This window comes from Megachile rotundata, chromosome 8, assembly GCF_050947335.1.
Source record: "Megachile rotundata isolate GNS110a chromosome 8, iyMegRotu1, whole genome shotgun sequence".
Taxonomy (NCBI): domain Eukaryota; kingdom Metazoa; phylum Arthropoda; class Insecta; order Hymenoptera; family Megachilidae; genus Megachile; species Megachile rotundata.
Window position 1 is genome coordinate 16,586,302 of NC_134990.1, and position 22,602 is coordinate 16,608,903.

Genomic DNA, 22,602 nt, shown 5'->3' on the forward strand with positions numbered 1-22,602 from the left:
TTTCAGCATCGATTTTATCAATTTTTCCGTGCACGAGTCGCTGCTAACGGAAACGCTTCAAAATACCAAATCACCGTTCTATGTTTTCTGAGCTTCCGTTTCACTTTTCCTTTTTCTGTTATTTTAAGTCTATCCACGGATACGGTACTTTATGCGGTTCCTTCCGTTATCAGATGGTTGCTGCAACGAACGAACGGTTTATCGATTAATTGGCTCTTCTCGCACGCTATAGCGTGAAAGCGTACAATTTGCTTCCAGGACGATGTAATTACCGCTTATTTTGAGAAGCTTCGATACGCTAGGGAACCATTCCTTGTTAAATTTATTAAGCGTGTAATCTTTCCAGGAAGATATTTGACAACAAACCAAAGTACCAGGTGTTTCGTGTATGATCAAACTGCGAGCCGTCGGTACGACCAATTATACCGAACCTCTAATAATTTAACCACGCGTCGTTGCCCTGCCCAGATTTAGTCGCGATAATACTATAGCGTTCGACCTCTCTTCTATGCAACCGAGTCGGTAGTACGGAGGGTGTCCGGTTGCTACCGGTCACCGATCCCGAGGGACATTTTATGCTAACGTTATGGCTTACTAATAATAACCTACCGCCGCATTTTAGGCACGCTAATAATCATACGCGCCAGCTGACCTGCACGAAACTGCGGGACACGTAACATCTTTTTTCGACGCGTAACTCTTCGGGCTCGCCTAATGAAAAATTGTAATTATACCGATATCGCCTGCTTCGTAATCGTTTCTTTTACCGCGAATAACGTTTAGCCTCGATCGCGTTGAAAGGCCTTGTCCGGTTCGATAACGTTCGTGTTGCTCTTTAAATGCGTTTTCGGATTAATCAATTTGCCTCGATCAACGAACAGTAGGACCTGTGAATACTCCGTCGACATTGGCGAGCTTAGCGATAGTCCTTTAGTAAGCGTCCATTCGATTAATCAGTGTCTCCTTTGGTCGATAATACACAATCGAGGAGATTAAAGTGATCCTCGAAATCGGCCGGTATTCTACGAAATACGTGTTCCTATTTCGATGCAACGATCATTAATCAGCGACTTTATTAAATCGATTGCTCGTTTCGGTTGTACTCGTTTTCGACGAGCATACGTTTCACTGTATCTCCTGTAAACTCCAGTCAAATTTGTCTAGTTTCCTATGTTTTCTTTTCCCTTCTCCTCTCTTTGTTCGAACAAGTACACCTGGCTGAAGTTTGGTAGGGTTCTGTTGCGGCTTTATATTTTCCTCCGTTCAGGCGTGACGTCATCACCGAAATACGTGAACCGCTTTACAAATGATACGACAACATGTAAAACCATGGAAACCGTAGCTTCAACGAGCGTAAGGAAAACTACCCTACTAAGCCGCGCAACGAAGGGATTTCATTTCGAAAGGAAGCATCCGAGGGGAGAGATTTACCCTGTTACGAATAAATTTTTCCACTCGAAGGAAATGTACGTTTACCCTTTGCATTATTCGCTGAAAGAATCAGCGCGCTGTCGGTGAGTCGACGAAAGAAATTGTTCCACGGAGTATAATGTTCGCGATGGCAGATAACGGGATGATCGAAGTTGCAGAAGAGCTCGTCGATAGGCAAGATAGATCGCGTCTGTTCCCTGGGCCGTGGCGCGAGATCAATCGAACGAACGTGCTTAGAGCCGTGACTAGATTGTACGTTGGTTGACGAGCAGGCGAACCGGGGGGTGGAAAAAGCCAAGAAAATGGATGAGTTTTAATATCGCGAGCTTGGCGAAACTAGAAAGTCATAGTTGGACGGGAAATCGCAGACTCGCTAAGCCTTACAGATTGTGGGTTCGAGACTCGGCCGAGTAAATCATTGCATCCCGTGTCCGCCAGTTCGTACTTTGAACCATACTAGGACGCAGCTGCCACGTTACTCGGTCGGATCATCCCGAGGGATTAGCGATACTTCAATAAACTCTACTACCTTCGCCACCATCCACCTGCCGCGCGTAACCGAGGAGCAAGATCGAAGGAAACTCCTTCTCTTTCGTTCGTTCTCTACGCAAATTGTTTCTAGTATGGGACCGTGTCGTATCGATTCCAAAATAATTTCAACCGATTACGATAACGATTCGCTGCGAATACAAGAATTCTACGATTGTATCTCATCGGCGGAAAAGAAAGGAGGAGTAGTAAAAGCCGTGCGTTTTGCAAACGAGCTTAATATTCGGCATGACACGTTTGACAAGAGAATAACGAGAACAGGAGGCAGCAGGAAAAGGCGGTAGCGTACGCTAGAAAGCGGCGTTAGTTTTCTGTATTCCATGGATTTATCGCGATTCCTTATTCGATCCGCGATCTCCATTCTCCTCGTTTCCGCTCGCCAACTTTCTTAAAGTTCCATCTGTTTTATGGTTCTAAAGTAGCTTATTCGCGGTTTGTCTCCTTTCCATGATTTTCTGCGGAGCTCTCCGCAAACGAATTCATCTTCTCTATTTCGTCGCGAAAGTCGCAAGGAAAATAAAAACAGTTTCTCTTTTATCACACTTACTAGCCAACCATTTCTTGCTCGCGTTTCGAAGATTTTTGTAGGAACACGCCGCGCCGACTAACTCTTCAACGATGCCTTGATTTATACCTTCGAATAGCGGTATTATCTCCGCTTGTTCGTCTCGCGGTAAATTTTCCATCTCGTTTGGGAACTGCTGAGATTTAACGTGACCGAGCAGGGGATTTAACAAAATTAACGTGCGCTACAAATTAAATTAAAAGCGAGACAATGTTCCATCTACGAGCAAGAAATTAAATCGTTTCAGGTACATTTTGGTTAATAAATAGAAAATGAACGATATAATCGTTCTTTGGAAACGACTACGAGACGACAAAGTTCGCGCAGTGTTTTATCGATTTTTCCTGTTATCTCGCAAACGGTGGCTGAATACCAACGTACACTGCCGTTTTAACAAAGTCAAATTAGGATCCTGGGAATTTGGAAACAGAGAGCAGATACTTGCTCAAAGCCAGGTAGGTATTTGACCTACAGGCGGGTACGATCAACAGAACCCGCAGTTTACATAGGTGTGTAACATTAGCCGAGTCTGAGTAAATATGCATGCTCGCAACACACCTGATCGAGTTACTCTATGAAGTCTACGACCAGGACAGTACGCGAACGAATTGCCAAACGGTCGAAACAACGGCGTAACGAATCTTTTCGTTAACGCGATTTTTTCCAAGCTCCTCCTCGAGACTAGTCTCGGCCGAAGTTCGCGTTTCGCCTGTACAGAAACAGCGCCACTTGACGTTGAATTGTTACGTACGCTTGGTAAACACAAGGTCGTTATCAACACTAAGAACCAAGTCTCGTTAACCATTCCTAACAGGCGAATACGTAGCATCCTAGCATTGGATTTGATGCCTTGTTCGAGAATCTCTATTACCTACGTGACGTCTGGAGACATTTGCTAACCCGCGCGATACACAGTCAGATAACACGCGAACGAGAGGTACTGCTGGAAGGACTGGCGGAAGGACGTCGAAGGCAATGCCACCAAATGTTTCGCAACGTACACCGACTTACGTGTGTACGAATTTAGTGCGCGCATACACGGTTAGCAACTTCCGTCGTTCGCGATTTCTACCAGTACATCATCTACGGTTTCGCCTTTCCCCTTGTCTTTGTATCGTCGTGTCTCGTCGCATCGCGCCGAATCTCGAACGCGTCTTTTCCTCCTTCTCTTCCTTCTGCGTCACGCTGTTTATTAATTCACCTACTCGTTCTTGTCGTTAGTGCCTTGGATAATAGATATACATATGCACGAAATTAATGCAACAAAGGTTCATTAGAGACAATTATGTCAAGATGAACAATGCAATTTGATGCCGCGACAAAACGACGTTTAGTCGATTAATTGAACGTCCTTTTTTCATTAAGTTTAGTACGAGCATATCGGACAATGATATATATTTAAAGTGTCTATTTCGTGTGCCCGCTCGAACTCTTGGCCTACTTGTCAAGTATTAAATCTCATTTCTTCCAGAAATTTACTGGATATAAATGTCGCGGTAGCACTGACACTCGGGACATTATTGATTCTTGCTTCTACGATATTGTCTCTTCCAAATTGTTTTTCGGCGATGGAAGCACGTGGCGTTTAGCGAGAGTCTGGAAACGCACGCGTATAAACTAGGGCAGTTTATTAGGCGTCCTGCTGCGGCCTCTATTAGTCTTCTCTATCTAGCTCATTAACGAAGGTGTGCGCGTGTACATCGATGCACGAACTCCTGACCTAATCCATATCTAGGTATAGGTCGTGTTACGTGCAAACGTTTCTGACCAGAATTCCCCGTAATTCGTTGCGAGTTTGAGGTGTAGTCGATAGTGCGACGAAAGGTTAAGCGATAACGCGATGCTGGAAATTACGCTCGGTACGAGGGAAAATTAGGAACATCGGCTCTATAATTTTGGTTAGAGACGGCGTAGACCGTAGGGAATTCGTAAAGGCGAGTTCATCCTTAAGTCATGACGCTTTCGTCGCGTTAGATTCCCCGGCGCGTTTTCGGAGCAACTTCCGTTGTCTCGCTCGCGAGCAGGAATCGAGAGGAAGATCGAGGTCGTCACACTCGTACTCCTTCGAGGCAGCTTTTTCTTCGCGGCTCTTTCCCTACGATCTCCTGTCTGTATCGTGTTCCATAGCGGTACGTGCCGTGTCACAGGCACATATCCGATCGATGTATTTATACCCGTTTCTCGGCGGATAAGGCGAGCGCGCAAAAAGAAAGCTCTATCTTTGGAACCGGGTCAGCGCGGGTCACAGGACCGAATTACCGGACATCGTCTTGTCGTCCGTTAATTCGGAGTCGACCCAATATTTAATGTCTCTGCGACCGATATAGATTTTTCGTGCGCTCGCGTAAACGTTGGCGCGTTTCGTCGACGTGTTTTCTTTCGGCGAAGAACAAGTTAAGCGCGGAATAAAATCTTGCAGAAGCATGGCTCGGCTAATGGTTCCGTAGTAGTTTGGAGGAAAGCAATGGAAGCTGCGGAAGTATGTTTTTCTTTTATTTCCGTTACGGCGCGGTGACAGTGCAGCCGAGTACAGCGGCAAAATAGCCGCCTCCGGCAATCGTACGATAAGCACTAGTCCATTCTCCCTTCTCTTATTTCTCCCCTTTCCACTATTTTTCGCTTTCCTTCTGCCGTGTTCGTTTTGCTCGGCCGCAAACGGAAAATCGAAGAGAGCTGCTGCTTTCTTTCTGAAAGCGCAGAATAGTTCGAACAATAACGATTCGAGCATTTGTTCCGTTCTCTTCTGTTCCCGTGACAATCGTTGACTGCGGGTTTTGCCAATCGTAAACCGGTGTTGCGTCGAAATACCGTTAAGAACATCGTCGCGACGCGAGGAATCGTTTGCCGTGCTTACGATCGTCCGCGATAACGCGCACTTCCCTACACGCCGTTAGAATAGCTTCGATCAATCGTGTATTCGGTGAAACGGTACGACGTCCTTCCCGTCGAGGCAAAGATATCGACGACGTGCATAGGCGATTCCGCGAACGAGTTATCGTTTAATTTCAACCCGTGGAAAATATAGAATATAGAAGAACTCGGGGATTGCGAAGGAGCTTCGAGTGGCTTTCGTACACTTAAATTTTCTAGGTGGTAAGACTTTATGGCAACAGGCGTCATAAAATGGATACAAAGAGGGTATATTGCCTCGGGTATGAGACCCGGGAAGCCAGCACGGAGACGTGAATCTGCATATGGAACGCGCATTAAGTAGTTTCTTCGGCGTTTAATTTAATACCGTGGCCACAATAGACGAGACTGTGAGACGACGAAACGCTCGACGCCTCGCTTGTATGAACGGAGCTTTATGCGTCTTGCAGTTTCAGCATCTATTCGCGTTCGCCGAACGATCCTCGTGGCAGTGCCACGGACTATTACGATGCGCGATACTTCCCCGATAGCAGCCCAGATTCTGGTTATACGGAGACAACGTTGATTTCCAAGTTAATACGGTGCGACGCCGAAATCACCGCCGCTTACGCTTTATCGTCGATTTCGTTCGGTTGCTCGCGTCGAACGTCGTCGATCCGACCGTGAGTTTTATCGATCGAAAATTTCTTCGGCCCGGCTAATAGAAAGCACGCGAAACCCTTCGAAACGGGACGAAGAGGAATCGATGCTCGAGTTTCTTCTTGTTATTCCTTCGCCTCGATTTCTTCTTATCGTTCGGTCCCTCGCGATCGAAAGAGCTCTATTATTTTTATCTTCGTTTCAGTTACCTTTCTAACGTTTGTACGCGTAATCGGTACGTTCATCTGTTCCCAGTCTTTTTCTTTCCTTACCTTTTCCGCGTCGTTCCGAGTCGGGTCGAGCGGCAAATTCGAATCGATCGGACCGAGATTATCGTCCGTCGAGCAACCGTTCGGATACTTGCCAATTTACAGAGGTTAGCTCTCCGATTTGACCGCAACTTTTCTTGGAAAGTCAGCGCGGGGACGACGAATGCTCGTAAGATGGGGGTTAGTCGGTCGTCGAGAGAAGGAAGCGCGTGCGATTGCGAGGAGAGCGAAAAGCTGTCGACGTACGTAACCAAGGTGGCATTTGTTCGAAGACACGTCGGGAAAAGAGCGAGGGGTGTAAAAAGGAGAGGAGAAACAAAAACGAGAGAAAAAGCGAGCGTGCGAGGACGAAGGAAAAAAGAAGAAACAGTTGGCAGACAGAAGGTAGCAGAGAGCAGGCTAGCTTCATTTCTTCGTAACTCGGCGCGACAGTCGAGAGAAAAATTGGTTCTAGCCTCGGTTGGGTCAGGAAGATGCGAAGGATTCGAGCAAAAGGATGCTGTGTCTGGGATACGAAGGGTTGGCTACCACCCTCTAATATCTTATGATTTACCGTTGGATGCAACGACGAAACTTAAACGACTGCGTTATAAGACGTTACAAGCCGATATCGTTGCGAAATTAAATTTTCCTCGGTGGTTCTTCGACTCGTTTTTAGATCGTATTTTTGCCCGCTTTTACCTACTTCTCCCGTTTGCATTTCCCCGCGTTTCGTTTCGGACGTATCCGAGTCTTCGTAAATTACTAGCAACGTGCGTTTCGTTGAAAATTTGTTAGGTTGGACGTTAACTAAACGGCTAGAACGAGCCGACTGCATTGGTTCTCGTAGACCGAAGAGGAGGAGGTTTGAAAAAAAAACAGCCACGAAAAAAAGAACCGGGTGGGGCCGTTTGTCAGTTGGTGCACCTCCATTAGGGGTGAAAAATCGAGTAGCAGCTCGGTCATAAACAAACAAAATTATACGAGCTGACGGGCTTTCGACTTGCTCGGAGTTCACGCGTGTTACGCGTCTCTTTCCGTGTACTTTCGTTTTTGCATTCTACTGTACTCGCGTTAATTCCTTTACTTGATAGCCAATTGTCAGGTATTTGTGGACTATCACCGATATTTTTAAATTATAAATTTCTCAGTAATCGATAACAACCACTTATTCATGCAATTCACTTTATAATGTATGCGACAATCTCTTTACGTCTACCGTTTTAATAGTCGATTTCATCTGTCAAATATTTGAAATTTCTTTCCTTGCTGTTCAGATTGTAATTTAATATTGTTCTTTAAGAAAGGTATAAAATATTCGTTGTATCAGACAAATTGCGAGATGTATGCGATAAAGAATGGATTCTGGAGCGTAAAGTCGTGCAAGTATTAAACGAAACGGTATCGATAACGTCTCAAACGAGAAGGTTTCTAAGTTTTCGTAGCAGATTGCATCTGCGATTCGTAAACAAACGCTTGGTTTTTCGTTTACGCGCGCGCGGGAGTTTGTCGGTGCTTGAGCGGTTAAGCCAGTCCGCTAATTAACATCGCATTTCGTATAATCATGATTTGTCGTTGAACGAGTATAAAATCAGCAACTACGTAATTTATACGTTTTACCTGGTTTACGGAATCGTGGTCCGTCGATTCCGAATGGAAATACGAAACTCCATCGTAATTTGATCGAAACTACTTACGCTAATAAACCGTAGCAGGTACGTTGAATTTACTGGCCTTTCCATTTCGCTGGAAATTCTCTATCGAACACGCGTAAAAATTTCCATGCAAATAGATCGACGTTATCTACCCTCCTCCTGTAGTACTCGATGTTACATCCCAAGGCGGTCATTTGTACGTCCCATGCTGGCTCTTTGACGGACTTGGCGATCACGATACCGATGTTGGAATCGAACTTCCGAATAGACTCTCTCGCGCAGATTAACGCGTTCTAAGCAGCTTCGAGTAGATAACTTTCCGTACGAACTTGTAAAAACGTCGATTCGAAACAATCGGTGAGATGATCGAACATTTCCGAAATTCCGTGGAATCGAAAGTACGGCTCGTTTCATCGTTTACGTTTCATTTTGATTTTCTCGTTCGATCGATCAGTTTGTAGGGAAATTTATGTGGTAGTAAACGCAAACGAGAATAGATGAGGCCGCCAAGCTTGCATTTCAGTTTTCATGCGCGTGAAACGTCGGTGTATGGGTAACAGTATTATCAGGATATACCTCCAGCGACGGAATATAAACGGACGTACGTCGGGAGAATAATAAAGAAGGAAAGAGAGACAAGCGCGATTGACAAGTACCGAAAGTTATCGAAAATAATCCTGGAAGGAAATTTCAGCGGGAATCGTACGACATAAGCGGTTGGGTCCTACCGTAGGCAATCAAAAAAGGATCGTATAACCTTCGACGTTCGAGATTCCGGAGAATCACGGTCCCTTTCGTAGACTTTAACTTACGGCTTAGATAGGAAAGGTGGTCGGTGCTAGACACCGGGATTGATCGCGGCTATGAGCACGTGATTTATCTTTCTCGCTGTTTCTCTTTATCCGTTCGTTCCGCGCTTCCACTTTTCCAAAGTGCTGGAGGATTTTCAATTTTTTAAATCGGACCGATAGCTGCTCGGAGAAAGATCGACGTACTATGGAGAATCGGTTGAAAATTTTTAGCAATTACCCGAGTCTAACGCGTATAAGTTAGCTACCGTGCAACAGGCAGTCGTGACACACATAAATCCCAACTAGGCGGCAAAGTGGCACACACCTGACTTCCGGACCGACACGTCGGCTTCTCGATAGAGGCTCCGGTGAAAGAAGTTGGCCGGAAGCGGGACGGGGTGACTTTTAGGGACGCGGAGGAACGCGTAACTCGAGATACTGTCTTGATAAATCATACGTCGTCGGTGAGGATCAAGCCGCGATTACTCCGGCAAAATATTGTCCTTTGTTATCTAATGCTGTGTAGAGGCAATCAGGCGGTGGGAAAAGTAGGATGATAAGGGGGAAGAGGGATAACGTGGTCGGAGAACATTTTTGTAGATTTTTCGAGCTCCGAAAGTATTGGCCGACGATCGCGGGTAGTCTTCGTCACGAAATCGTCAAAACTTTCCATCTTGTACGTTGGCAAAGTGTTGACCGATCTGCTCTCGTTTCTCTCGTGGCCTCTTTGCTCCTCGATGGACTATACTTGGCCCGTAGCTTCCGGTTCGATGTAACTTATATTTAATTACTGTCGGTAATATATTAGATTTAAAGAGTTTTCTCGTAAAATATCGCAACATTAAGAAAACCTCGACGCTTCCACCGCGAGCAGGCGACCGAAGAAAATGATTTAGCTTTCATGAATTCTTTAAGGCTACCGGTACGAGCAGAAAGTCTCCAAGTTACAGTCACTCGTATTCCGGACCCTCCTCTCTTTTCTTCTCATTTTTCCTTTTTCCCTTTTTTTCCTCCACCTTTATCATTTCCTCGACAGAGGCTTACAGCGATGGTCTCTTAAATTCACGCGATCATTTCTACCCTCGGCGGGTACGTTTTTCTTCTGCTTTCATCGAGTAATTAATAAAGCTCGTGGAATTTATCGTAACTTTCTTTACGCGATATTTCGCGAGTCGACGAGCGCAAAGACGCGCGAAATGAATAGTTCGACGACCCGTCCGATGGTTAATTAGGTCGTTCGAAAAAAAAAAATGGAAAAATTGTCGTTTCGAGGTTGTCGCGATACGCGTACATAAATCGATGGACTCGCGTATAGGGGTACGCGATTGAAAAAATGAAACGGGTCGAAGGGTGAAGGGCCGTTCAGAGAAGCTCGCGTCGTTGCTGCGATAAATGCAGCCACGATTACTCGGATCTTATTTGTCGCGTGTACCGGTCTGGATTTCAGTGTTCCGCGAAAAAAAAAAGAAAAGTTACGGAACGAGTTCGATAAATGCACGGAAGGGAACTGTTTTCCCTCGATGCGATCGTTCAATGCTTCTTTCTTGCGTCGGTACTTCACGATTTCGTTGAATTCATTGAAACGGAGTCAATGGTCGAAATAGCGAGCTCTTTCGTTTCACGCGGGTATAGGTGGCCAGAAAAAGAAAAGTGGCCTGGTAGTTGGAAGCTTTTCACTGTAAGTGAAATTTTCATGAATGCGTTTATCGTTGCGACGCGGGTATAACCGAGTCTCGAACAGACGTCGGATGAAAAGGTTTTGAAAACGCTGTATCTTCGTCGAAAGACCGGTTGATATTTGTTGCGTCGATTGAAATCGCGAGCAATACGCGTGCTTTTTATCCTATTCCTATCCGCGGAAAATTTCCACTCGACTTTAATTCGTTTTCCACGGGAACCGTGGAGCGTGAAAATAAAACAAGGGAGGTACGCGGAACCGTAGCAGAGAGTAGAAGAGCGTGACACCTCGTACGATATCTCGGTGATGTACACGAAACGGCACTTAAATCCCGGATCACCGACCATGTGGGTTAAGCGAATCTACACAGGCGACCGTACGCTCGGATGGTCGGAACTGGGGAAAAAAAACTTAATAAAAGCCTTTGATTCGACGCAAGAAGGACGCGTGAAATATTATCCGAATCGATTATTTTGTTCGACTCGCGCTAGGAAAATTAATCGGCAGACCGTTCGGTTCGCGTAAAACCAGCCACGTTTCACGGGCGGAAAACGAGAAAGAACAGTTCCGTCGAGCGAACCGACAACTTCTGACGGAGAATGGCAGATTTCGCTCCTACCGATAACAATAGGCATGCTGACGCGTGTTTCGCTCGTGTAAGAATTTAATTGCAACGTCTTTCGTTCGTTGTTATTCTTGGTTAACGACCACGTCGATACCGCATAATGAGATCCTCCGTTATTCTTTCGCGCAACAGCGATCCCGCTTTACGTTCAACGTTATCCTAGTTTCTCCTCTGTTTTATCCCGCGTTTCTTTTTTACGCTCTTACCTATCGAGAGAAAGGTACGATCTTCCCAACGAATTGTTCCCTTCTCCGAAAGATCGTCGTTACAAGAGCGAAATCGTTTCCATCGAACGGGCGGGATCGTAAGCGAAGACTCGTTTCGCGTCGGTTTCTGGCAAATTTTGATCGAGGAATAGCTCGACGGTTGTTCGGTCGGTCAGTGTTCGATGAAAAATGCAGAATCGACGTACGTAGGATATCGTTCGATGGAACAATTCCATTAGAGTTTTCGCCTGGGATCGGCTGACACGGGATGCGGGCTGGGACGGAGATCGAACGAGAGAAATAAAACAAGGACGAAAGAGTAAACGAGAAAGGAAGGACAGAGGATAGATGGACAAGTTTGAAGAGCGCGAGAAAGAGGACGAATGGATGGAAACGGGTTAACCATTTTTTTCTCTTCGCGGATTAAAAAGCTTCGATCAGTTAAATCGCGTAATGACGTTTCAGAGGAAACGACGTTTTAAAAGCTGTATACACTTTTCCGAAGCATCCTTAACCGACGAAATTTGTTTATCCGTTAAACATGATACACCGTGGCAACGTTGTGGCATAATGGGTTAACGACCGGTTGGCGCGTACACGGGAAAGCTTATTGTTTATGCTATGAATAGTTCATTCGTTATCGTTGTTGGTTGCTGCCTGGCAACTTCCATTGGCAACCTATCTTTCGGTGAAGCGTCGCGTCAAAGCGCCGGAATAAACGTCGTTTAACGATCTATAAAAATGCATGCTCATAAGATGATTTCGTTTGGCCTTTGGAAAAAGAGAAAAAGAATACGTTATTCGATGGAACGAAAATTGTTTGATTTCCGTTAAACGAAACGCGTAACGGAGGATCATCGTTCGAAAAAGCTTTGATCGATCTTGCGGCATGCGCGAAAAGTGCACGCCGGAGAAATACATAAATAAAGCGACCTGAAAGCACGAGGTTGGATTGAAATTTTTTTACTCCAAGTAATGGAAATACATGAAAAAATAAAAATGTTTCTCGGGAACTCTGTGAAGAGGATAGAAACGTTTTACCGATAATCTCGGCTAAACGGTAACGTTCTATGATTCACGAAAAATTGATGCATCGATAGCGGGGAACATTGTTTTCCGAAGCCGAAGAGGCAGAGTCGAGTAAACCGGTGTAATTTAAAAGAATGCTCCCAAACAGAAACGTTATCCTTGTCAGGGATATACGCGGTTGATCTTCCTCGACGCAGATTCTTCCTTAATACCCGATTTTCCTTCGTAGCCTCGACATTTTTAAAATTTCCACGAGTTCCGTCGCGTTCCATCGAGTTCTCGGATAGAAGAATAGTTACGAGCGGAAACGGATTCAGACGTTGGGTCGACGTCTCGAGGCGAGCCGGAAGGAAGAAAGGATAGGAAAAGAAGCGAAGGTAAGGATAAGGTAAGGGAAAGAAGGATCGAGTGAAAGGACGAAGAAGGATGTCTGCGACGAACGAGCGTGCGTTGTAGCGAAGAGGAAACAGCCGGCAGAGTCGTTCTAGTCGTCGTTGTCTGGATTTTCGAGACCCTACTGGTGGATACGAGGGGCCTTCAAAAACTTTTAATTAATACGGATGACGAGTACACAAAGCCTCGACCGAGCAAAGAATTTCAAAACAAAGGATAGAGAAGAGTATTGTTGTCGAGTCTTGTTACGAGTGACACGTCGAGACGAGAGAACGAGCGGGCGAAGCGGGTCGGAACGGAGCGGAGCGGTGCGCGCGAGATAGGAAGAGAGGTGCGAGAAAAGAGGCGACCGGGAGGGGAGCAAAGATAAAAAGCGTAAGCAGAAAGGAAACGAGGAGTAACGCGTAAAAACGGGGAAAGAGCTTCCATTTCAGCATCATCCACTTCCCTTTACTTCCACTTGTGTGTTTCGTCCTTTTCACAACGGAAGGAAACGCGTAAACAAGAGAAATCTTCTACGCGCGCTTGCCATTTTAGCCGGCTTTCATACGCCGCGTTTCCGTACTCTTTCGCCGAGTTTTTCGCGAACGAAACGCGATCGTTGGCCATTCATCGAACGGCCGTTCGTTAAATCAACTAACTCCGGCCCGACATTGTAGCTTTATCCATCAAGTAATCGTTGATTTTACGAAAACACAGAAATTAAATACATATTCAACTCGACCGTTTGTAAACATTTTCTTGTTTCGCGTTTGGAAATTTAAAATATCGTTTCAATCGATTGACGCGATAGCAGGGACGAAAACCATAGAAACCATTAATGGATATGGAAAAGTAATATTCCAAAAATCGTCGCTACTATCAATTGTGACATTTTTTCGGTCGTTAAAAATCGTATCGAGTCGGTGATTCGATATTTTTATTTAGCACGGGTACGAGATAACGGAAGGAAAGGAGAAAGAAAAAATATGAATTAGAAATAACGGAACGCGCGGAAATAGCGTGGAAGTTTACAGCGTAGAATAAGCGAGCGTGTTTCGACCCGTATATCGTGTTTGTTTGAACTTTTGCCAAACCGGCAAACTTTTAAATCGACTATCTTTGAGACTGACGCTCTGGCTTTTAATTAGTCTTCGCCATGGTTACGGGGAACCGTCCGACCACGCTGAAATTTTCATTCCTTTGCTCTCGACTCGAAACTATAACGATCGACATAATTATGCTTAATTGAACGGACAGAAAATCGAAGGAAACGACTACCGCCCGTCCGTTATCTTATCGTTATTTCTCCCGGCGTGGCTGTAAGATCATCGCTATTATCGTCCGTATAATTGCTCCGCGAGTCATGTTCGAAAAAAGAAAAAGAAAAGTATTTAATCGAGGCCGGATGGTCGAAAAGTTTTCGTTTCCGGCGAGGAGCGCGGTGTCGAGATCGGGAGCAAAAGGTTGGCAGAGGTTCGGTACACCGCGACCGATCCGATTAATGTTGCATCGTACGATCGTTTGCGTACGCATCGATCTCCGTCTGACGGTAAACGGAAAGCCAAATGAACGAGGAAACGACGGAAGGGTTGGGAGAGCCGAGGGATTCCAGTTCGTTTGTTTGTACTCGTAGATGAAATCGTTTACGTGTGTACGTTGGTGCGTTTAATGTAACGCGCGTTGCAGTTGGTGCGGTGTTTGAAATCTCACGTAGATCCGAGTATGAACAGGGGATACACGAACGCGGAAATGAATTAAAAGCTTCAACTCCGAAATGAATTAAAAGCTTTCGTTGATGCGTTACGTTGCTGCTCTCCGGTGAAATAAGAAGGGGAACCGGAGTTGGAAATAAAAATACCTACTTTTATCGTCTATCGAGACCGACCGAATCGGGACGAACGCGACCGAAGGATACACCGTTAATTTTTAAGCGAAACGGCGACGTTCGCTACGCTGGAGATTGTCGGTGTACGACAAGATCTCCTAGCATCGAAAGAAAATCTCGAGCCAGAGGCGGATTTAATACCTCCTCGTTTCGTCGTTCCTGCAAAGTATCCATTTCCTTTCTGTCAGCGGTATGCGATGTAGTAATAAAAATTTACATACGCGGAAGTCAGGAATTTTCTCGTACGAATGCACACCGTTCTTTCTTATCCCGAGAAGCTTCAATCGCGTTTCGATCACGATGCTCCGATATCGTCGTCTCCGATTTGTTTCGAAATCCGTCAGACTGAGAAGCGTCTGAAGGAAAAGACGAGACAGATACGGTCAAGACGATCGAACTTTATCGTATCGATCGGTGTACAAGCGTTATTCGTTTATCGCGCTTTGCGAGCAACGATCTATGTACGCTTGATTCGTTCCTAACAACTCTCTCTTCCGCTATGTTTTGCCCCCCCGGCTCGTGCAAACAAATCCACAGAGAGCGAAAGCTACGGGGAAAGAAGAAGAAGCGTGTTTCCTTCGTTTGAAAAGTATGAAAAGTTCGGACTACTTCGGTTCGTTTCGATTCGCCTCGGTCTGGCTCGCGACGATGGCATGGCTCGGTCCCTTTGCCACTGACAATTGGATTCTCCGCGCTACTCTCGTCGAGTTACAGATTTTTCCTTTCCGCGAAAATTTCCTTACGGAGTCGCCTTTGACAAGAGATATCCCCTCCTTCCGCGTCTCTCGTTCCGTCTCTGTCTTTGGTTTCTCTCGGTTCGTTTTCTCACCCTACGGGTTCTCGGTGTCGAGGTGCGCGGCGTTTCTAAGTACCGACGCTGGAAGAAGGTTCGTTACCGGCCATCCTCCCGTTTTCTTGCTTTTCACCGCTCCGCGAAATCAGCTTTTCTTTGAATCACCGTCGCGCGTAGAAGCATCGCGAGCGTACCTAACGCCTTGGATCTCTCGCGACGTTTTCCTCCTTTATTTAACGTTTCCCTGGTGTCCCTTTCCCTTTGCCGTCATAGGTGACGGCCGCCGATAACCGATGCTCGACGAATCGCAATTAAGATCCTCGAACGTAATTGGCTTGGATCGGAAAGGCGATACGCGCCTCTCCGGTTACTAGTTGCCGATTCAATTAGAGGGTATTCCGCCAATTAAATCTACTTCATCGGATGATATAACGACACGCTGACTTATATAAAGAAGTCTTTCCTTTCGAAGACTCGGGGAGGAAGAAACGATTCCGTGCTCGAGCGACTCTTGATTTTTAACTGGTTCCGTGATCAAGGCCATTAAAGACGAAAGCGCGCTAGGGTCAGAAGGAGGTAAAGAACGCTGTACGAGGGAGTCGAATTTTTCCCGCTTTCATACTCGTTTCTCGCGTCTACGTGCTTGATTACTGTAAATTTACTGCGTTATAAAACGCGAACGCTCGAAACGTTATCAAGAGCAGTGCGATTTCGCCGCGCAAATAAATTCTCTTTAATCGTTGTCAGTCGGCGATTTGATCGCGCAACAATCGGCAGTCGACGAGTCCCGAAAGCTTCCACTCGAAATTCAAACGCGGATCGAGCAATTGATCCCGTTGCTTATTCCTTGTTACGTATTCGAGTTATATCGCCGTCGAGTTGCGCCCACTCGATGGGGAGTAATTCGTTGCCGAATGAAACCTTTGAACTGTATAAAAAAATGATTCGTGGCTGCGTTTTAATCGAGAGTCGAGGTTTAACGAATCGTTGAAAGGTAAAAAATATATTTAACTTTGCGTGGAATCGCGCTAATTGAAACGCGAGCGTGATTCATTGTAAAAGACTGACGCGTACCTACCTACCTACCGACTCGATGGAGCGTGCTGGGTATTTTTTTTCCGTTTTCTTCCTCTTTTTTCCATTTTTACTCGAAGCGCATGGTTCACCGCGTCGCAGGCCGAGGCATTCGAGGAACGGTCGCGCGCCGGAGATTTCGGGGCAAACGTTGTTGTATCGATTTCCGACCAAAATAATTAGCCAAATTCGTTTAATAAATCAGCACGGTAGTTACATACCCGAATAGTACGCGATACCGATTCACTTTTACCACGAGCCTAGAATACACCACGTGCCCTGTGCATTATACATCAACGTGACGATCAACTAATTATCAAACGAGAGCCAAATCGCGTCAACGTTAATCGTGGAAACGTTGTCGAGTCGATGGACTACGCAGAACGAATTCGATGTACAATTTATAAACGCAATACTACCGTTCGATCGGTCGAATAACTCTATCGCGATTCGCTCGTTTTTTTTTTTAAATTTACGCGTTTCGAACGGTCGGTCAACTCCTCGCTCGTTCGGTCTTTCTCGACGCGAGCGTGCCGACGTTTCGGTCGTCAAAAGTAAAAGGGAAAACGACCGGGGAGAGAACGAAAACGGAAAACAAAGCGACAGAAGGATAGAAACATTTCCGTGAGTTATTTTCCGCTGGGTGGCGCCAAGAAATGTTTATTCATAAGTTAGTAGAACGTGCGCGATGTACGATTGTCCCGCGACGTTTTACATGACCGTCTCTGCCGGAACCCGCGCTCCTCTCCTGTCCGGCCGTTTGCTCTTTTTAACGTTTTTTTCTCCGTTTTTCGCGTGCTTACAATTGCACGATCGCGTCGACGCTCGTACAAAAGTTTGAAGAATTTCAACGACTACGAGCGACGAAAATTTCCACGATATCGCGAGAACGCCGGACTGTTTGCATTTCCGTTGGCAATCGCGACGTAATAACGCGTTTCGAACAGTCTCCCGGTGCCGAGCCAAGGCAGGACCGAGAACTACGTTAATCCGGATTATAAATTCGTAATTCCAGTTAAGCGGATCAGAGCGTTGCGTCCCGTGGTGGAAAAAATAAACACGGAAAATCTATGGTAAACGTTATCGGATGACGCGCGTAAATATCAGTAACGCCTTTCGGTTGCGCTTCTCGCCAACGCACAGCGTTCTGTATGGGGAACAAAGCTTCGCCTCTATAAACGCGTATTTCTGTAACGGTCGCTCGTAAAACGGAACCGTGGTCAGCGGTCGAGTTTCATTACACAGGGTGGAGGCACGGTGTGACGTTACGCGGTCGCTCGGTTCGACGTTAGACCCCCGGACACTTTGTTACGATCGTTCGCCGTTCACCGTTCGTTGAGCGTTTCTTAAGCTCGCTGGCCTATTTTCTCGCTTTAATTTAATAAGTCTTCGACCGCGTCCCAAAGCACCGCCATTCTTCCCGGTTATTTTTATTCCGACTGTCGTCTTTTGTTCCCGAACAAAAAAAGGACTAGCAGATTTTAAAACGAAACAATAAAACGAAACGTCGGCTGAGATACCGAAGGATTTATTATCGGTCACGGTGTACTAGCTACGATATTAAATTAAGTTACGCACACCTTGGAATATTTTATTATCACCGGGTGCAAAGGAACTCCTTAGATACGGCGTCTCGTCTCGTTTCATCTTCTCTGCCCATCTTTTCCCGTTTCTTCGCGACGACTCCGTTGTCCCCTCGCACGAACTTGGACTGTTTATATTTTTTCTACGAGACGTCGTTCGTTTCAACCCCGGATTCGTAAAGGAAGGCAGCTTTGTCCGCGTTCGCGATAACGAATCGACGCGTTTTCCTTCGCTCGTTTCATTTCCGAACGCGGCCGGAGAATCGAGTTATCGCGTTAACGCTTCTAACCAGATCGCTAATGTACCGGTTATCGCTAAAAGTCGTAACATCGAATCGTTCGACCGAAGTAGACTACCTATCGCCGCGGGGCTCGTTAATTTAATTAGTTCGATTGTCCGTTCCCGTCGTTACGATAATTTCTTTTCCGTCCTCTCCACGGCGACGTCGCGTCGTAACCGACAGTGGAGCGAGTGGCGGTCCCGAACATACTAAAAAATTAGCGATTCCGATAATCGGGGACGAAAGTAATTTCGCCGCGCGTTATATTCGTCTTTGCTCGGAAAACGAGTTACGCGGTTCGTTTGGCACGTTCGCAAATGCGCGTTCGATATTGCAGCAGGGAATCGGTGTGTACTTCGTTAGACGAAGAAAGCGAGCGCAACGAGGGTGTCGACGGTTGGTTTTAAAGGGGTGAAATGGTATAGATGTCTGAACGGGGACGAGGTTATTCCCTCGCAAACAAAGCAGATTACTTTGACGGTAACGTCGTAAATATCGATGAATTAGCTGGAACGATCGATAGCGCGCTCTCGCCGTGGTCGTACGTACGGTTCCAATTGGATCGCGTTTACAAGAAACGAATTTGTATCGGCCGCTCGGATCGCGCGCAACGTTTCGCGAAAGTAAAAACTTTGTCGGTAGTTTTTTCGCGGGAGGTTTTAATAATAAAGGAGAAGATGTAACGGAAAGAAAAAGAAAGTATTCGAAAGTATACACGGTGGGCCACTTACCCGCTCGAGAAGAGTACCATGTTGACGGCGATACTTTCTTCGTCCGGTGGAAGCTCGCCGTACTCCCAGGGGTCTTCCACGTTCCGTAGTTGAACGACGAAGGGTCCGAGTTTCACGTCGAAGTAGGAAAAAGAAAAAAACTGGTAGCGAGCTTTAGGTCGGACGGGCCAGGAGCGCAAGCGTCGAAGATCGCGTCGCGAGACGGACGTGTAGTTTTTTTTTGTGGTCGCGAGTTGCCCGCACGCCGCGTCGCGCGTTTTCGTCCTCGACGATTAGGACGCGTACCCTTAGGATCGTCTCGTGCAACGGCATCCTCGTGATCGGCACGAGCACCGGTATCCCTGGGAGTACCACGCGGACAAACATCGAGCTAGAAACTGCGATGCGTCGCGTCGGCCAGAGCACGGCGGCGACTCACCCCGGACATCCTCGCGCGCGGCGAACGCATGCGTCGCGTTTAAACCACCGCTGAAACCACCCTCTCTGTACAGCTCCTCTCCGTTTCCCTCTTCTTTTTTTCCTATCCGTTGTTTCCCATCTTTCCCGTGTTTCCCTTTCGTTTTTAACATTCTTTTCGAACGAGCTTTCCGCCATCGGTTCTTCCTGCGAGTCGACAAAAATTAACCGTGCTTTCGCGCCCGTTTTTTAACCGTACGCGCCGGCAAAAGGGAACTTTCGACTCGACGAATTCTCTTAAACGTCGTTTCCCCTTTTCGTTCGGTCGTTTTCTTTTTTCGTTAATCGTCGGAATATTCAAAACGGTGTAAAATGTTGGCTGGCGCGAATTCGTAGGCGTTCCGTGCTCGTATCGCGATACCAGAGGGGATAACGCGCTTGCGCGTAGTATCAAGGTAGGTCGCGGGGGGTATCGTCGAGGGGTATGGGGATGAGTCAGTCAAGCCGCAGCGCGCGTTCAGAATACTACCCTTAACGCGACCTCATACTACTCTCGGTTATTTTGCAATTTAACCTTGGGTTTGCCGTAAGATTCGCACGTGTCCCTCCTCCTCGGTTCTCGTTATCCGTTTCCGTTCGACCGGCCCGAATTCTCCGAGTGTCACCCGCGTTCAAGAGGAATACGTCGAAGAGGGTGATTCGTTCGCGAAACGCGCGACTTGGCTTTTACTCGGCAAACGGAGCTGATTAAGTAACGAGTAAACAACGGACAACGCGCGATCCCCTTAGTCCAGTTCTCCCTTAGGATTCTCGAAACACGTACACGTCGTAGAGGGAGAGAGAGGGGTCAAGAATACGAGCGGAACGAACGCTCGGTGAAACAGGTGCAATCGTCTGGGTGTACGATAAGAACGAAAGCAAGAAGAACGCGCGAAACGAGAAACTTCATAATTGTTTAAAACCTATCAAAGTTTGACGCTTTAAACGTTGAAAGTTGGAAGCATTCCGTACCTCGCGAGCCGACTTTTAAAAGTCAGCGGTATCGTTTGAAATCTCTTTAGAAAATCATCCAGTGCACGTCGACGCGAATTGCTCCTTTAGCGAAAACACGCGAATACAAGGAGGAGGAGGAGGAGGAGAGAACGCGGGGAAACAGGAGAATTCTAACGATATAAGATGGAAAGGAGCGTAAGAAGCGGAGGGCCGAGGGAAAAGGAAGAACGGATATCGAAGTCGATCGGTCTGGAAATGTAACCCAAGTCCACGGAAGTCGTGTAGACGTTTCCGGATACGGGGCGAACATCTCGCGCGGTAAGCCTCGACGGAAGAGCTTCTGGAAGGTAACGGAGAAGAGAGAAAAATATGGAATGGTCGTGGAATCATCGAAAGAAAGAATCGTCGTAATCGTTCGGAGATTACCGAGCAGAGAATGTTGAAGAAATTCGGGTAAACATCGGGAGAGCGAAAAGAAGAGAGCGTTTCCCGTTTACTCGTTTACGTACTAAGAGATGCCTTATTAGCGGCGGTCGTTAAGAATCGTCGTAAAAGCGACGAGAATAGAATTCGCCGTACATCAAAGAGGTCGAGGAAAGGTGACGGAGGGCGGAAAAGAAGTGCGTCGGTCCCCGGGGAAATACGTCGAGAGGCCACTTTTTGGAAACGAGCTCGACGACGTCCTCTTTGAGATCGAACTTTTCACGATCGTAAAGGAAACAAGAAGAATGCATCGTACCAAAGGGAGGATGTGAATAGCCGAACGAACGAGCGAGCGGGCGAACGAACGATTCTGTTGTGTAGTAGTTAACGATGTTCGTGAAAAACTTGACGCCTTTTTCGTTTACCGTTCGCGAGCGTACTCGCGAGATTCGCGTTTCGACCTAGGTTAGGGAATAAGCGGGTCGGTGGTAAATGGCGTGTGTCGATATTTACCTTCAGTTTCCGCTAAATAAGCATTTCCGTTTTCGTTGTTTGTGCTTGTCCATTATCTTCCGAGGACACGTCGTTAGAGGATATTTTCTTGTGCGCTACGCGAGGATTTTCTGCTAATTGGCGAGCGTTAACGATCCGCTTGGTCGTTGCCACGATCCTCGTTAATCGCGCTGTTCGAGAACCAATCGCGTATATATTTTTATTCGTGTTTCGTTGACCGACGCGCGACTCGTAGTCGCGGTCGTCGGTCTTCGTATCGACGCAAGCTGTGGATTCGACGCATCGTCTTCGTTTGGACGAAGAAGACCGCTGTCCGCCCTGCCCAGTGAAGGTGGTATGTTATGACGAAGGTGATTTGTTTTTTCATAGGTGGAACGCTGCAACGGTGGTATTGAGTGTGCAGTGATCACGGGTGACCGAGGAAAGGCGGGAAAGAGGGTGGTCAATATGACTCCTATCTTCCTCGTTCTGTTGGTGGCTATCGACCCGATTATCGCGCAGAATAGCGGTGAGTAGTCGACCAGAGAAATCCACTCTTTTCAGAGACTTTCGCGGACATTGGTGTTGTGATTCTGAACAATCTGGTGCTTACTTTTACGATAAGACATTGGTGCTCGACACTGAACAGTAATCGGACATTTTATACGCTTACAAAGTTTCGTCGGCGAAACGCGCTTCGACGAATCGAGTCGGTTCCTTCTTTCGATCGGTATACGTAATTTTATTCGACGACTCGACTGGTCGATGCGCCGCGTTACGCGAAACGAACTGTCTCGACGCGCGAAGAAAGCGTCGAATTATACCGCGACCGTTTCGTGGAACAACGCTGGACAAAGTGAAACGCTGGTGCAACGTGCTTTTGTTCCAAGTTCGAAAGCTCGAACGTCAACGACTGTTTAGCGTGAAACGGGCAAATTTGTAAATGAACACGGCACGAATAACGAGGGTAGACGTACGCAAAGCAACGAGAGGATAGTTGCGCGACTGAAACTCCCCGGAGCTGGTTGCGTTTAAAAAGGTCCGGTGTCCCGCGAAGCAGCGAATAATAACGCGCGCTTTGAGCTCGACTACGGTCGATGAACGGGAACTCTCGCGAATGTTTTCTATGCGTTTAGTTTTAGTTTTATCGGCGCACCATTAGTCGAGTTTGCTGGCGTTAGTTACGCGTCGAATCGTTTAGACCGTCGTCGTTGGCGGTTCTCGGGAAACCGCGTGGACTGCAACGATTCGAGAGTGGAGGCTGGATCTATGGACTCTTAAGACTGCTT

General features: G+C 46.7%; 2 protein-coding genes across 11 annotated transcripts in view; one reads left to right on the forward strand and one right to left on the reverse strand.

The window, feature by feature from the left end:
* The window catches only part of LOC143265013 (uncharacterized), a 29,262-nt gene extending 9,798 nt beyond the window's left edge, over window positions 1-19,464 (reverse strand). Inside the window, exon 1 of the mRNA XM_076534555.1 lies at window positions 19,010-19,464. Coding sequence (XP_076390670.1) covers window positions 19,010-19,029 — 20 coding nt within the window. The 5' untranslated portion in view covers window positions 19,030-19,464. The remainder of the gene's footprint in view (window positions 1-19,009) is intronic.
* The window catches only part of Lar (tyrosine-protein phosphatase Lar), a 152,015-nt gene that overhangs the window by 9,059 nt on the left and 120,354 nt on the right, over window positions 1-22,602 (forward strand). For 8 of the 10 annotated variants that reach the window (XM_076534528.1, XM_076534534.1, XM_076534535.1 and 5 more), the window contains one exon: window positions 21,704-21,842. The exons of the other annotated variants lie outside the window; for them this stretch is intronic. In XM_076534528.1, coding sequence (XP_076390643.1) covers window positions 21,704-21,842 — 139 coding nt within the window. The remainder of the gene's footprint in view (window positions 1-21,703; window positions 21,843-22,602) is intronic. 10 annotated transcript variants of the gene reach the window in all.